The sequence below is a fragment of the Halichoeres trimaculatus genome, unplaced genomic scaffold (assembly GCF_033239565.1).
Source record: "Halichoeres trimaculatus isolate MK-OKI-2021-1 unplaced genomic scaffold, fHalTri1.1 fHalTri1_scaffold_6, whole genome shotgun sequence".
NCBI lineage: Eukaryota > Metazoa > Chordata > Actinopteri > Labriformes > Labridae > Halichoeres > Halichoeres trimaculatus.
The window spans coordinates 34,760,469-34,775,764 of record NW_027437184.1 but is presented as its reverse complement, the minus strand read 5'-3'; the positions used below and the strand labels follow the sequence as shown (position 1 = coordinate 34,775,764).

The 15,296-nt window shown below is 42.5% G+C and overlaps 1 protein-coding gene across 1 annotated transcript in view; it reads left to right on the top strand.

Annotated features, from left to right (window-relative positions):
• Nucleotides 1-351: 351 nt before the first annotated feature.
• The window catches only part of LOC141791538 (protein turtle homolog B-like), a 218,588-nt gene continuing 203,643 nt past the window's right edge, over nucleotides 352-15,296 (top strand). Inside the window, exon 1 of the mRNA XM_074672094.1 lies at nucleotides 352-568. Coding sequence (XP_074528195.1) covers nucleotides 505-568 — 64 coding nt within the window. The 5' untranslated portion in view covers nucleotides 352-504. The remainder of the gene's footprint in view (nucleotides 569-15,296) is intronic.

The window sequence follows — 15,296 nt, the reverse complement described above, 5'->3', positions numbered from 1 at the left end:
GTTTCATTTAAAAGAAAACAATGATGTTTCAGTTTGAAGGTAAGTTAGTTTTAGTCAACATTAAAAAACACATCAAGCGTATGTAGAAAGCCCACACGCAGAGATTCCTCCGTATAAGTATTTAGAAACGTTCGAGTTTTCCCTAAACGCAACATTCCAGATGAGCAAACCGACAGCCCAGGTAACCAATCAAGAGCCGACTTTCTCACACGCCCATCAATGGAACAAGTGCGGAGGCGGGGCCGGCCTTATCTAAATGGGCTCGTGCTTGGTTTCATTGCGTCGTCTGCTCTCGTCCCATTGGCGCAGGTGATCCGTCTCAGGATGCGCGAGGAGAGCGGAGGAGAGGGGAAGAGAGAGGGGAAAGCGCCGATGGAAAAGTGTCCAGGGCTCGGTTAACGAGAGAACAGGATACCGGCCCGCCGCAGTTTGTCCGGATGAGAGATTCACCGAAAGGGGCACTTTGAGATATGATGAGGTTTATTTCTGGTCGGCAATAGTACTATGATTTGGTATGTGGCCACTTTGATAGCAAGTGTATTCAGCACCCGAGGAACGGCCGCTCAAGGTGAGTCGAAGTGCAGAATCTCTCTCCTCCTCCGGCTCAACTTTAAACTCTGCTTCCTTTCCTTTAAACAGCACTCTTTCTGTGTCTTTCTAAGCTTGCTCTGCTTGTATGTTGAAAATGTCACACTTTACGTCATGAAGTTCATGCGTGCTCTCAGCACCGCACCTGAGAGGAGGCGGGCCGGCCGGCGGATGATGAGGGAGCGGAGCGGTCCTCCTCTAAATGAATGATAACTGGGCTCTAACGCGGCGGATATGAGCTGCTCAGAGCTGAAACCTGTTTAAAGACAGATCCACATCCCTCTGTGATGCATCAGGCTGCTCCGGCCTCTGTTGTGATAAATGGCACTACTGGAGTTGTGACGTTTTTAGCCTCAGAGTGATAGATTTTGCTGCCTATTTGTGGTGACATATTCCTCCCTTGGATGTGTGAGTTTTGCTCTCGGGAGCTCCAGCAGCACATCTTGCAGTCAGCCTGAGCTCTGCAGCAGCAGCAGCAGCCGGCTTCTCTGAGCTGCACGCCGGCTGCCAGCACTGAGTCGTGAAATGTGGAGGCAAATGTGATTAGTATGGTGCGCTGGTGTAGATGTCATTAAAATGCTATGAGTGGATTAACCTCCTCCTGGGGAGCTGTTTCTGCTGAAGCTGAGTCATTCAAGGTGTGACCACTAGAGGGAGTGTGTCTGAGCCTGCACCTGTTCTGAGGTGAATGTGGAGGCTACTTAGTTCACCCTGACAGCCGGGTGTGATGCTGCTCCAGCCAGATACATGCATGATGGATTGATGTGATCTTTTTTGTACTTTCTTCTTTACATCCCTCTTCACTTTTTTCTGCTGAAAACAGTCTTGTGTGACCTCACAGCTCCATGTGTTAGGGATCATTACCATGTGAGTCTGATCTTTGACCCATTGGTATAGAGGGTCAAAAGAAAATGCTGATGTTCTACAAAGTGGAAAAGTTAAGAGCGACTCTGACGAATGTCATTCAGAGAAGACAGGGCGGTAAAATCTGAGAAATTAATCAAATAAGATCAAAAAGTTTCTAAGTTATCCAAAGGTGACACGTTTTAGTAACTAGCATCTATAAAGGGTTGATAGATTGTTAATGAACCATTAGGTAAAAGTTATTCACTGTGACAATCTACTAAATTATAGGTATTAATGTTTCATGTATTGCGATGCTATAATTGATGTTCTGTTAAAAGTTTGCAGATAAGATGACCAAATGATTTATAAACCTTTGAGATAGTTTACAACACATCTTTAACATAACAGAGACATATGAACCAGATATTAGTTCAAGGTTTGCAATCATATCATAAAGCATCTATCATCTGATCTACATCATCTGTATGGTTATTATAAAGTTTCAGATGATGTTTATAACAGTAAATAACTATTAACCAATGGTTAATTAACTATCTAATTACAGTTTATAGATGATGGTAATCACAAAGTGTTACCTCTGAAGTTGCTTGGACTGAAGTCCTGGCACAAGCACAGGATATTAAAAATGTAATCAAATCTGGAACTTGGAGATTTTTGAAATATGCGTCCTGGAGTCTGAAGGAGAATTGCCATATTTTCTGGACTATCACACTTTTTTCATTTTTTGGCTGGTCCTGCAACTTATAGTGAGGTGCAACTAATACATCAAATTAATAAGATGCTGTTATTGGATACTTTTATGGAAAAAGATGGCTAATTCAAAAAAGAGGAATATTGATGAGGACACATCTCTGCGCCCCGACGGCACTGTGCGCTGATAGAGGCTAGGCATAGTTGCGCCTTCTCTGGTGTAGACAATTTTTTGGGATATGAGTCACAAGCTCCTGTGAAAATTCTTGTGACTTGTTAAAAGTGAGTACGTTGTATCTGATGTAACTCATTTAAGCTCAGACTAGGGATGGGCATTGATAAGATTTTATTGATATTAGAGCCCTTATCAATTCTGCTTATTGATCCAATTCATTATTGATTCCCTTATCTCTCCCTCCTGTGAATCTTTCCTGTACAAAAAGTGGCTTTACGGGTTTTCTGGGTCAACAAAATCTAATTGGTTTATACGTGAACAAATATGGAATTGTTCACTGGATCTGGATGTAAAACTTACTCATTTTCTGTTGTTGATGTTCTGTTTTGTAATATGTTATTGACTGAAGTAGGCCATCTAGTGTCTCAAAGTGGTTATGGCATTATTCTAAGTTGTTTGGAACCTTGCCGTAGTTATGACGCCGACCATGAGCCTGCACGTAACTTTTCTTTCATTTGCCTGAAAGTATTTTGACATAATGAGTTTTCAGTATTTTTACAAAGACCAACTGTGATATGTTTCTGTGATGAAAGTTGAAATTCTATTCTGAAGCAGAAGTTATACCAATGTATGCTAACCACAAGCATATATCTGCAATTTCCCTTGTACGTTAGCATCAAGCTGGCACTATTTTGTTTAAACCGTTTTTGTATGTAAGGAGAGTAATTATGAAATTAACTGTGAGTTCAGTTTATCAGTAAAACTTCAAGCTGAAAATCCTAAATCAAAGTTTTCTTGGGAAACTGCTATCTAACTGCTGAGCCATAATAGCTACAGCAGACTAGTCAACGTAAGGTCTGGCAGCATGGTGTAAAGAATTGATTAAGGAATCATAAGAATAAAGGTTAACGAGTTCAATGGGTTGAAAGATTTCTTATCAATTCTTAACAGGAACTGTTTTTTGATTCCCATCCCTAGATCAGACTGCACCGGTCTAACCAGCAACACTCACTCAGAGAACAGAAAGTGAAACTTAACTATGGTCACAGATATGAGTTGCTTTAGGAAAATATTTAAACCTGCAAATTTACAAATACTAACTTATCAAAGTTACATGTAAATAGTTCTCTATGGAAATACTGTAATGAATACCTCTTCATGACACTTTTTTTTTTTAAATGTAGGGACTTGTACTCTGGAGCAATTCATACAAATGTAGAGGAGCGTGAGTTTTTTGTTGTTATCACCCCATCCATTTTGCATCTTGACTTAAAAACCCATGAAGCAAAAAAAGAACCAAACCTTACAGATTTTTTTTTTTGTAACAAAAACCTTGTTGAAACTCAAACTTCTCCTAAACTTGTAAAGGACACGCTGCAGTTAAACTTGGCAGCCTCTCAGATCTATATTGTGTGCACATGAGCCTGTCTTCTATCAATGACAAAGGGACACAGAGTGAGCATTAAACTGCAGCAGTGTTGCACTTGACTTTTAAAAAAAAAAGCTTCTACTTTTGTTCCCCTCTCCATCTCTCCTTCAGCAGAGAGGAAAGGGAGAGACGCAGGAAACTGGGACAGCGTCTGAGTTTCAGCATCACTGATGAGTTGATGAAGAAAAGGATCTCTTGATGATATAAACAAGCTTTTCATCACTGTGTGTTCAACTTTTGACACCGAGTCACGCAGGTTTAAATATATGTATTTGTGTTGACATCCCCTCGGCATGCGAGCAGGTTTACAGTTATGTAATGTCGAGCCTAAAGAGGATACGCTTCAGTGTCGTCTGCCAGGGGAAGGAGACTTAGGGAGATGTTTCTAAGCGGCTTCCCCTCGTCTCCACTGCGGCCGGGGCTGCAGGAAACTTGGCAGGAAGGGGCTTGGACTTGTGGCTGGAGATTGTGACTTGACTTGTTTGTGTTGGTACAGACGCTCCTTTCTGTCAGTGTTACTGGTGCTGCAGCTGCTCCTCGTCCCGTGCTTCAACACAAAGACACAGCTCTCATTGGCTTCAGCATCCACACACAGACACACACAGAGGGATGCAGCAGCAGACAGGAGCTGCGCAGGGCAGCATCCTTCTGGCTGAGTGCTGCTGTCTCCAGCTGGCAGCTGGCAAACGCTTTCACTTTTGCCAGTGATAACCCTGGACCGGGGCCAGACTGCCTCTCTTCCTCTCTGTTCTCTGGTTTCATCTCGTCCTCACCTTGTTTTATCTCTCCCTGCCTCCTCTCACTTTTCTCATCTGACTCAGGCCTCTGCTGCCCTCCCTCCTTCCTCCATCTCTCACTCCATCCTGTCGCCTTCCCCTCCCGTACACTCTGATGAACTCGCCTCCCTCCAGGTTTGGAGCGGCCTCTCTCGGCACCGGGGGAAGGGCACATGGTGGGTTGTGTTAATGGACGCTCGGGGCGACTCCACAGCAACCGTCTGTTACTTCACACAGACACACCCACTTGTTGCTCCTACCCACGCATACACACCCACGCTCCTCACACACACGTCACCAGAGTGAGAATCCCCTCAGGATGGAGTGTGTCTTTAACCAGGATCTGAACATATGCCCACTAACAGGCTGCCTGCCTCAGACTGAGCTGGACTAATTATGACTAAGCTGTGAGATAAATGCCACTCGCTTTGCTCCATAAATACATATGCCACAAGTGAGCGTGCCAACAGGGCTGGGGGCGATGAGGAGGAGGGAGTCAGGGCGAAGAATGTGACAATCATCTGCAGTAGATCTGAAGGAACAACAACACTGGAGGAGATTTTAAAGTTTACTTAAAGTTAGTTTAATCACTTTTGGCTTCTTTCACGGGAATGTTGGTGGATGTGTGTTTAATTTTCTGTTATAGTGAGAGTGTGCGAGTGTGAAACAGGGCTTAGTGGTATGGTTGATGAAGCTGTCAGTTTGATGATTCTCCTTACTGTGACAAATGAGAATCATCAGTTCATCTGTGAGTTTTTATCAGTTTTATGGTTAATTTGAACTCAGACAAGCAAACAAATGCTACATTTGGCAGCTCAACTTTGGAAATTAGAGTTTTCTGAATCTTTTTTGATGGCAGTTCAGGTCTGCTCCAAGTCAAGCCACCCCAGGGCTGGGTGTACAGCATTTCTTTCACATCTAGTATTTTTTAGGCCATATCACGACATGTGATACAAATCTAGATATTTTGCAGAACCTTTGAGATGGCAAATTGATGCATGCAATTTAAACCGTTGAAAAACGTAGATTGTAAATTTAAAAAAAAAAAGTTATACAAATTTAGCCAACACAACAGATGAAGGTAGAGTCTGCAGGATTGTCCTAACAAAAAAAAAATTACAAGAATTATCCTGCTTCATTGTCTCCTATGGGCCGCTGTAGATATGTGTCAGTAAACTGCTAAACTGCTTAAACTGCTTCCCTCTGGTCGGCGTTACAGAGCTCTGTGCGTCAAGACGTCCAGACACAGGAACAGTTTCTTCCCCCAGGCCGTCACTCTGATGAACAGTTAACCTGCCATAAACAACATATATACCTCATGTACAGCTACAGTCTCTCTGTTTCTGTTTCTATTGCACATTCATCTTCCATTTCCTGTTGCAAATTGCACATTTTTTTTATGACATTTATTCAGTGCACTATCTTCCTAACTTAAATTGTGTCTATATTGTGTATATATTTTGTATTTACTCTGTGCAGAGTTCTTTATTTAATATTGTAATAATTATTACTCTTTTTCTACTACTGAAACTCTATTTTTTCTACTCTTGTAATTCTATCCACGTTTGTACTGAGAGAGTGCAGTTTAAACCGGAGTCAAGTTCCTTGTATTCTTGAAAATACTTGGCCAATAAAGGTGATTCTGATTCTGATTCTGATTCTGATTCAGTATCTGTGTCTGCCTGGAACCCTCTCCTCTGCCTGTATGTTGATGCTTTGGTTGTATCGAGACGTTTCTGGGTGGAGAGTTGATGTGGTTACCTTAGCCAAGTGTGCAAGTGACTTTGAGTATTGATTAGCGAGTAGAAGAAGCTCTCCTTTATCATGGAGTGATAACACACAATCAAAGTGAAACTAAATGTTTAACAGATAAAGAATTTTCCTAAACAAGGGTGAAGCTTGGCTTAACTTTCACTCACTTACGGGCACTTGGAGAGCAGCTTGGGATAAAGAGCAACATGTGTTGGCTTTCTGCTAACCAGGTTTGTGTGAAATACCCGTGATTAGCTTGTGCTAACATGCCAAGTCAGGTGCACGGCTCCCTCAGGTGGTATCCCCCATGCAGACATGCGATGCTACAGGTGGTTGCTGGGCTAGTGAGTGTGCTCATGTTGGAGGCTGTGGGTGTGCGTCAGAGTCCTGCACTGGGTCGGGTACCCGCACAGACATCTGATTTGCGGGTGGTTTTTAAAAACCTTTTTTTTCCCCGGGTTCGGATCTGGGTGGAAAAAATATCATGCGGGTCGGGTCGAGGGTTTTAGTTTGACACATCAAAATTAATATAAAATGATAATCAATACAATAAAATAAAAATGTAAGTTGTAAGCTGGCTGCAAGGCTGTGACCATATAGATTCTGGCTTCAAATCCGTAACATGGTGGAAGGCTGAGCCACGCTTTTAATACATCCATGTTTGTGACATGATCACGGCTCATACCTGCTGAGCGTCGCCTAAGTCTGGACAGAAAGTAAGTCTACTATTACACATGTAAAGGTCCTTTTAAGGGATTAAAAGTTTAAAAGCATTAATCGTAAAAAATGAGTGATTTTACAGTTGTGTGTGAGAAGATCACAGAGGGTTTATGATGGAGCTGAAGTCAGGCTTTTTTTGGAAGAGTTGCTTCATTCAGGTGAGTTGTTTACTCACTGGCATCTGAAGTATGGTGATATACTGTTCAATTTTCTGACAATATGACCCAAAATGATTACCTTTAATAAGGTTAAGGGTCGGGCTGCGGGTCGGGCTGCGGGTCGGGCTGTGGGTCGGGCTGCGGGTCGTGTTTCAACAGGTCGGATCGGTTTGCGGTACTAATCGGGCTGAAGCCCGGGTTTGCGGTTCGGGTGCGGGTTTGTACGTCCCCTGGTCGGGGGCGGGGCGGATCTTGAAAACTGGACCCATGCAGGACTCTGGTGTGCGCTGCTGCTGGCACTGATCCAAGGAGGAGGAGCCCAGTTTGAATGTTGTGTTCCTGCAGACCCTACCATTTACCTGATTGGGATTTTCCTCTTTTTTGCAAATTTTAAGAATCCGACTGAAGGGTCTCCTTGAATCTTTTTACTGGTGTTATTTTATGCATCAAAGGGTTGAATTTAACATTTATAGTGGTTTAGAGGAGAGATCTCTGGTGCCTCTTTCTGGTGCCTCTGTGAGGCACCAGAAAGTGAAAAGGATTCAAACCACAGGTGTGCTGAGCCTGATTTCTACCTGTGAACCCAAAGTGAAGGTGAGCATGGTAGCTGTATCTGCACATCGTGATGTGAATGCTTCGGCTGAAACGCGGGCCTCAGAGCTCTGGGATTCTCCTCTGAGGATCTGTGTTTGCTGGAGTTAAGTGAGACTCATCCTGAGTGCTGAATATTACTGAAGACTTCTGAATGATTCATGTGGTCTCTGAAGTCAGAGCGTTTGTGTATTTTTGGATAAACTGCGTGTTTGAATAGAGCTGGCGAGGAGCTCTGGTGCCTAATTAATTTCACTCCCAGAAACCTTCCTGGTGTCCCTCTTTTTTTCTCTTTTTTTGATGATCCCTGCAGTATGATTGCTTAATGAGGTTTCTCCCTGTAAGTGGGTGGCTGCTTGGCAAAAACAAAAGCTGCTGACCAAGAAAACAGAGGCTGGTGTCTCATTCACAGCGTGGACTTGAAGCCGGTGGGTGTTCAGCATTTTTCACTGGAGGACTTGTGTGTTTAGTGTGTCTGTGTGGCTCTTCGGGCCTTCATCTGGTCCTTCATTGATCTGATACTGATCACTGCTGTTCTCGATGATGTGACTGCACATATTCCAGAGTATAACTCACCATAATCTCACCTGTTCTCATGTTTTTCTGACTGTCAGTGGTACTTTGAGGCTGTGTCACGTGCATCAGTGGATTTCTTTTATTTCACAGGGCTTGAAAAGGCCCATTTCCTTCCTACAGCGTTTTTATCGCTCACTCTCTGAGATGTGTTTGACCAGAGTTTAAATGTGAATCAGAGGGAGACATCCTCCTCTGAGCTCTGTGGTTTCAGATAAAGTGTTTCTCTAAATCCAACATTCAACTTCCTGGATTGAGGTCAGGCTCACAGTGTAAATCAGAGCACGCATCTCAGCTTAAAGCCTTTCACTCAGCCAGCCCGAAAAAAAGACAAACTCAAATCAAACTCAGCTCGTTTGAAAGTCAGCAGCTTCAGTGTTTCTTTCACTGGAGTCCACTGCTGACATTCAAACTCTTACAGAAGAAGTAAAAAGGACCCACGATCATCTGTTCTCTGTTTTTATCCATGCAGTGGGAGGTTGATGCTTCATGTTAAGGATTCATTCATTCAAGGTCAGCTCGATGTAAAGTGACAACCGTGATGCCTGCAGCAAATGCGACACCTAATAAAAGTCATCAACCTTTAAATGTCACTCAGGCTGATGTTTAGACCAAGGAGCCAGTGGCTGGTGTCAGCACACAGGCTTCCAGCAGCTTCCACTAAGACTGACTGAATGGGTCTGCTGGGGTGGCCCAGCTGGATGAACAGATGGAGAAGACTGATAGTTGGAGATGATTCATGTGTGTGTGTGTGTGTGTGTGCAGGTCATTTCAGATCTTAAACGTGGAGCCAACTAAGAAATGTCACTTCCCCAAGATCAGAGAGTTTCCTTTTAGCAGATCCACACCTGACTCATATCTGGCTATTTCTGGACACAGAGCTGTGAAGTCTAACAGGCTGTGCCCAAGGTGTGATACAGGGGATCTGCAGCAATGTCTCCAAGATCCAGGCATGCACATTAGGCAAGTCAGAACTTTGCTCTGAGCCACTGTATTGTTCTCAGACAAGAAACTTCTGATGGTAATCCACACTTTAAAATGAAATTATCAGCACCAGTATAGGTTATTTTTAAATGCTACTTCATAGCTTCCCGTTTGGGATGGACAAGACCGGATTGTGACAGCACATCAAAGTCTCTATGACAACACTACGCTGGCAGTTTGGTGGAGAGAAGAAAGATCTGTGTTTTTCTCTGCTGAAAACAATTTCTGTGATTAATTTTGTAGTGATGGTGGACACTGTAGCCTAACTGTCAGACAGAAAAAAAGACAGAAAAGCAGAAGAAAGATAAACAGGAGAGAGATAGAGCATGAGCTAAAGGCTAAAACACTGGTTAAAGTGTGATAATGCTAATTTCAACCCACAGTCAGCAGTTATTCTGCAGTGGTCTGTTCAAACTTGAGAGTCTATCAATAAAATGAAGAGTGATGTTATATTAGCTCTGCTTGGTGAGGTTGGAGTTGGTAGATGAGCACTGGTAGGACAAAACCAGGATCACTAACGTTACACGTTAAAGACATGTCTCAGAGCACCGGGCTGTGAGTAACACTAAACAGATAAACTGCTCACCTTCTGGACACTAAATTATAAATTAGGTGTACAAAGATTGAGTGTTTGACACATTTCAAACAATAGGTCTATTTACCTACAAATAAATACCTCATTGCTTTGAATCATGGGAAAATAGTCTTAAATAAAGAAAAATGGTGTCAAAAAGATCTGCTCTCCAAAACAAACCCACCCAGAGTCACATCTTTATGATAGTAGGTGATGGCTCATGGGAAACAGGGTCTTTAGCCCTGTTTCCACCAAGCGGTTCAGCTCAATTTGTCTCAGTACGACACACATTTTACAGTCTTTCCAATCCTGGGACAGATCCTCAAATAACCAAGATGAGCCATCCCACTTTTTAATACCCTTCCGCAGGGGTGCCAGACTGAACCAATCTGATCTCGGAAGGTGGAGCTACAACACTGCAGACCGTTGATTAGTCGGAAGAATCGTCACTAACTGTGCGACAGTGGCTGCATTTCTCCTGGCGGCACACAGACTTCTCTGAAACAAAACTTGATTGATGTTTGTAACAAAGAGCCACATGCCAATCACAAAGAGGACTTAATGCTGTATGTCTTCCATCATTTTTTTTTGTTACTGTGTCGCATTTTTCTTCTTCGTTGGATTCATTTGCGGGGTACACTGTGTTGCACTGCTATTGCGTCACACTATTATGTTACTGATGCGGCTGTGGGAATCCAGCTTACACGCCGCCTACCACGAGGGGGCACAGCTGGCTGTGGAAATGCAAATAAGACCAAGCGTTACCAAGCCAACCCATACCAAACCGTACTGATCTAAACTGAACTGCTTGGTGGAAATGGGGCTTATATCCCACTTAAGATACCTGATAAAGCACTTTTAAACATGCCCTTCAAAAATGACATTGTGAAACAGTCCAAAAAGCCTTTCAGCACAGGTTATAGCTTTTTCTGGACATGTAAATCTATAGAAATGTTTTTTTTATGGTTATTGAGTTTTAAAGGCTAAAAGAATTAAAAGGTAGGGTTTGCAGGAATTTTCGTTACTTGTTAGTCAACATAATTTTAAACTGGACTCCTCCTCCTTGGCTCAGTGCCAGCAGCAGCACACACCCACAGCCTTGGACCATGACTACATGAACACACTCACTAGCCCAGCAGCCACCTGTAGTATCATGTTTCTCTATGGCACCTGGCATGTTAGCACAAGCTAATCACTGGTATATGAAACATACCTGGTTAGCAGAAAGCTAACTTGCGTGCGTCTTCGTCCTGTGCTACTCTACAAATTCCAAGTGAGTGAAAGTCGAGCCAAGCTTCACTCTTGATTAGGAAAAAGCTGTTTGGTATTTCGTTTTACTTTTTTTTTTTTCTCTGTGCTACGTTCAGTATTGTAGCTGCTCGGGATAGCTTCTTTCACTTGCTACCATCATCACCCAAAGTCACTAGCACACTGAGTGCGCTGTGATTGTGACATTTTATTTTTTTTTTAAAACCCTGCAGTCTGTACCTTTAAACTATCCATCATAAAAAGTGAAGTTTCCTTGGACTTTATAGTTAGCCCAAGGAGCAGATGAGGCTTAAATGAGTCTGATCGTCTGGTGGTTTAAAGATGTATTTTAGATTCTCAGTCAGCTGCAGTCAGCCTCATCTGCATCCTCACTCTGTGTCCTGAGGCTGTCACTTAACTGTGCGGGGGAGAACAGGCCTCCTTATCTGGTGCTGGTTTCTGTGTAACTTCAATGATATCACTGCTAAGAGACACAGAGAGGAATGAGAATAAAGACTCCCTCTCTCTGATGCTCTTCTGTTTTATTTAGAAATGAGCTCCTCTCTCTTCCTCACATCCACTCCTCAGATCAGAGGAGAACTGAGACTGATAGTGGTAGTTAGAGAGAAGTGTGTATGCTTTACTGATCATGATGAAGGATTGGATGAGGAGCAGCACTTCAGGAAGGTATTGCTCTCTGGTATTTGTTCTGAATATATTGTACCCGCATCCTTCAGCTGACTCATCCCAAAGCTGTCCACTCAGTAATTGCTGTAGCTCTTCTGCTGCAGTCAGGGAGCACAGAGTGGGCACATCATCAAAAAGTGACCCGGCTGTATTGACCACTCGTACTGCCACTGTGGAGTCTAAATTGGAGAGCAGTGAAGGATCTATATTAGTGTAATTCCTTTGATTAAAGCAAGACCATAAATCAAAGTAAAGGGATAGTTCACTTTTATTTAAAGAGAGTTTTATCACAGAGTTTTCTGGGATGTGTCGTTAAAAAAGTGGCACGGCAATCACTTCACTTTCAACTGCCAAGATCCCCTTAAATTCATGCTTTAAAGTGGTTTTCATAATGAATTTGCTATCAAAGTGGGGCTAAGAAAATAAACTGTAAACCCTGGATGGAGGTGATGTGATAGATCCATGTCTTTAGTCTGTCCTTTTCTTAAGTTGGGGATTTTATTGTCAGCCACAGCTTGAAAAGGACAAACTTAAATCAGTGTTACATAGAATAATAATCCTGTTATGATATTACGTTGACCCTTCTCTCAATGATGTCCGCTTAGAGATACAGGTTTATAAACAATGCTTCTCTGTTGTAATGGCTGAGTCAGATTCAGCTGTAACAACCTGCTCACTATAAATTACCCTGATTGTTAATTGGGCTCTTTTTCCTTTGTGATTTATTTTTTGCCTTGATCATTGAGGATAAAACATGGAAAGAACAGGAAAAGGTTGAGAGTGGGTGGGAAAGAGGCTGCAGGTTAGTTGCAGTCAAGGGCTAGCTGCTTTGCTATACATGTACCCCTCCAAGTCAGTATGTTTACACCCATGCAACAACTCTAAGGTCATAGTTGATCATAAAGCCACAACAGGGATCTAGTGTTGTCTGTGTAGACCATAGATTGTATAAAACATGGACGTAGTCTCACCGATGTCACCCGTTTGTTTCTGAAACGGAAAATGAAGCACATCTGCTATAGCGGCCATATTGGTAGTGGCAAGGGCTTCGCCTACAGCTCACTGCCATAGGGCGCCTGCTGGTCACGTGACCCTCAGCTGTGGCTCTTATTGGGGGAGCTCGCGATCTTAATATCCTCTGAACGGCCAAGTTAGAAACCCCCCCCATACAGTGGGTGCCAGTAGTAAAATTAGCGACTCAGGCAGAAGATGTTTTTTTGGACCAGGCTGTAAAAAGGTTAATTTCTGCTTTGAAAATGGCTTTTCTTGGCTTGGTGTGTATGTGGCTTCCGGTACTTCCGGAGCCAGCCTCAAGCGAACACTCCAGAAACAGCAGATTTTAGCACTTCCACATTGTCTCATACTCCCAGACAGGAGGTTGCCGCTTGGTGTAGACATGCAGAAACAAGAATCATACTTATATCGGCTCCCTCTGCTTTAATAAGCGGTGCTGTGTCTTTAGCCCTGTGTCCACCAAGCGGCTCAGTTCAGTTTCAGGTACACATTTACGCCCTTTCCACTGACTAATTCCGGCACAGATCCCCAAATAACTGGACTGAGCTGTCCAACTTTTTGGCACCCTTCAGTTGGAATGCTAGACTAAACCAATCAGATCCCAGAAGGTGGAGCTACAACACTGCAGTCTGTTGATTGGTTGAAAGAATCGTCACTTACTGTGTGACAGTGTCTGCTGAATTTCTCTTGGTTGCACACAAACTTCTCTGAAACAAAACTTGATTGTGCTTTGTAACAAAGAGCCACATGCCAGTCACAAACTGCTTTTAGCAGGGTACACTGTGTCAAACTGCTATGGCGCCACACTATTGTGTAACTGATGTGGCTATCAGCATTCGACTTGCACGCCACCTACCATGAGGGGGCGCGGTTGGCTGTCAAAATGTAAATAGGATCAGCCTTTATTGATCCAACCCATAACAAACTGTACTGATCTAAATGATCCTATTTATCATGGTCATCTACTTCCTCTTGAATGCCTAGGCGTACCAAGACCTGCTGAGCCCTCTTGAATCCAACCATAGTCAGACAGAAATTGTATTATCTAGGTGTGTCAATTGAGCTATGCTCAGTCTGTTCTTTGTCCGCCTGAGCTGTTTACATGCTCCTTAATAGTCTGATTTCGCACTGGCTGAGCTCATAGTCTGATTTCTGAAGATGCATGTGAACGTACCTACAGTTTTAACTTGTCTTCTGTCAAATTGAAAGAAATGGTCACCCCTCTCTTTGACTTAAATAGCAAAGATGACCACGGAAATGTTTGCATTGTGAATTTGAATGTCGGTAACAGCTGTCAGAGAATCAGGGTTGGATGTCTGACAACAGGCTGAAGCAACAATGTCAAAGCAAATATTCATAATGACTAATGTGTTAGACTGTTAAAAGATAGCAGGATGAGCTTCTCATTATATAATACCAGGGTTACTGGAGATCTGATTATGCGGTATATTTTTTTATTTTTATAATTAACACTGAGAGGTGAAAAAACAAGAATTTTATTATACCACATAATCATTAGTACATTTACCTTTTTCTACTTGCTTAACCTAAAATACATGAAAAAAAATTTATGAGCAACTACAAAGTGCAGTATTGTGATGAATAAAGAGAAGTGTTTATTTAACAGCAGCCATAGTTTCTGTGGAACAAATCAGCCTTTGGGTAGCTAACAGCTAGCTGCTAACTTTGGCTTCATGTGACTGTGAAAAATCACTGCTGTTACACCGATGCAGTCATCCAGGCCAGTAACTCATATAACAACATCTATAAAACTAATTAGATCTTAGTTTTGTCCTTATAAGGCTGTCATTACATACACAAATGGGAGTTACTTACAGTAGCTCTAAGAAGTGTATAGTTTTACACCAAGTACTGATTAATGCCACAGATTCATTGGTTAAAGGGATAAAAGTGGTTTGTTAGACCCACAGTGTGAGATGTATGCAGGGTTTTAATATTTGTTACATCCCTGGTTTGTAGTAAGGGTTTAATCTGTAGCTATAATTACTGACATTAAAGTAAACATTTCCCCTGATGGTGAAGTAAACCATCCTGAACAGGACTGTGTGACTCAGCGAAACACCTGATTGATTTTCTCTGCCTCGTCACTGTCACTCTGTGACATTTCATTTTTCATTTATCAGTCCCTAAACAGCGCTAAATCTTTAACAGGGTTCTTTAAAGTGTCTGCTCCATGTGCACTCTTCATCTTTGACAATTTTTCCATCGTAATCTTCAGTTTTATAGTTTTTATCCTTTCCTTCTTTCACCTTGTTTCCATCTTCCTTTTCCCGTGGTGTTATCAAACTGAGGTCTGATTAGCCCGGCTACTTTCTGTGGATTGATTTCGTCACAGTTTTTAAGGGTCTGTGTTCAAAGCTCCAACAAAAGCTACTGTATTATCAAAGTAACAATGGTTTACTATCAGTAAGTTACAGATACTTTCAAGCGTTTCGTGCAATCAGGGATT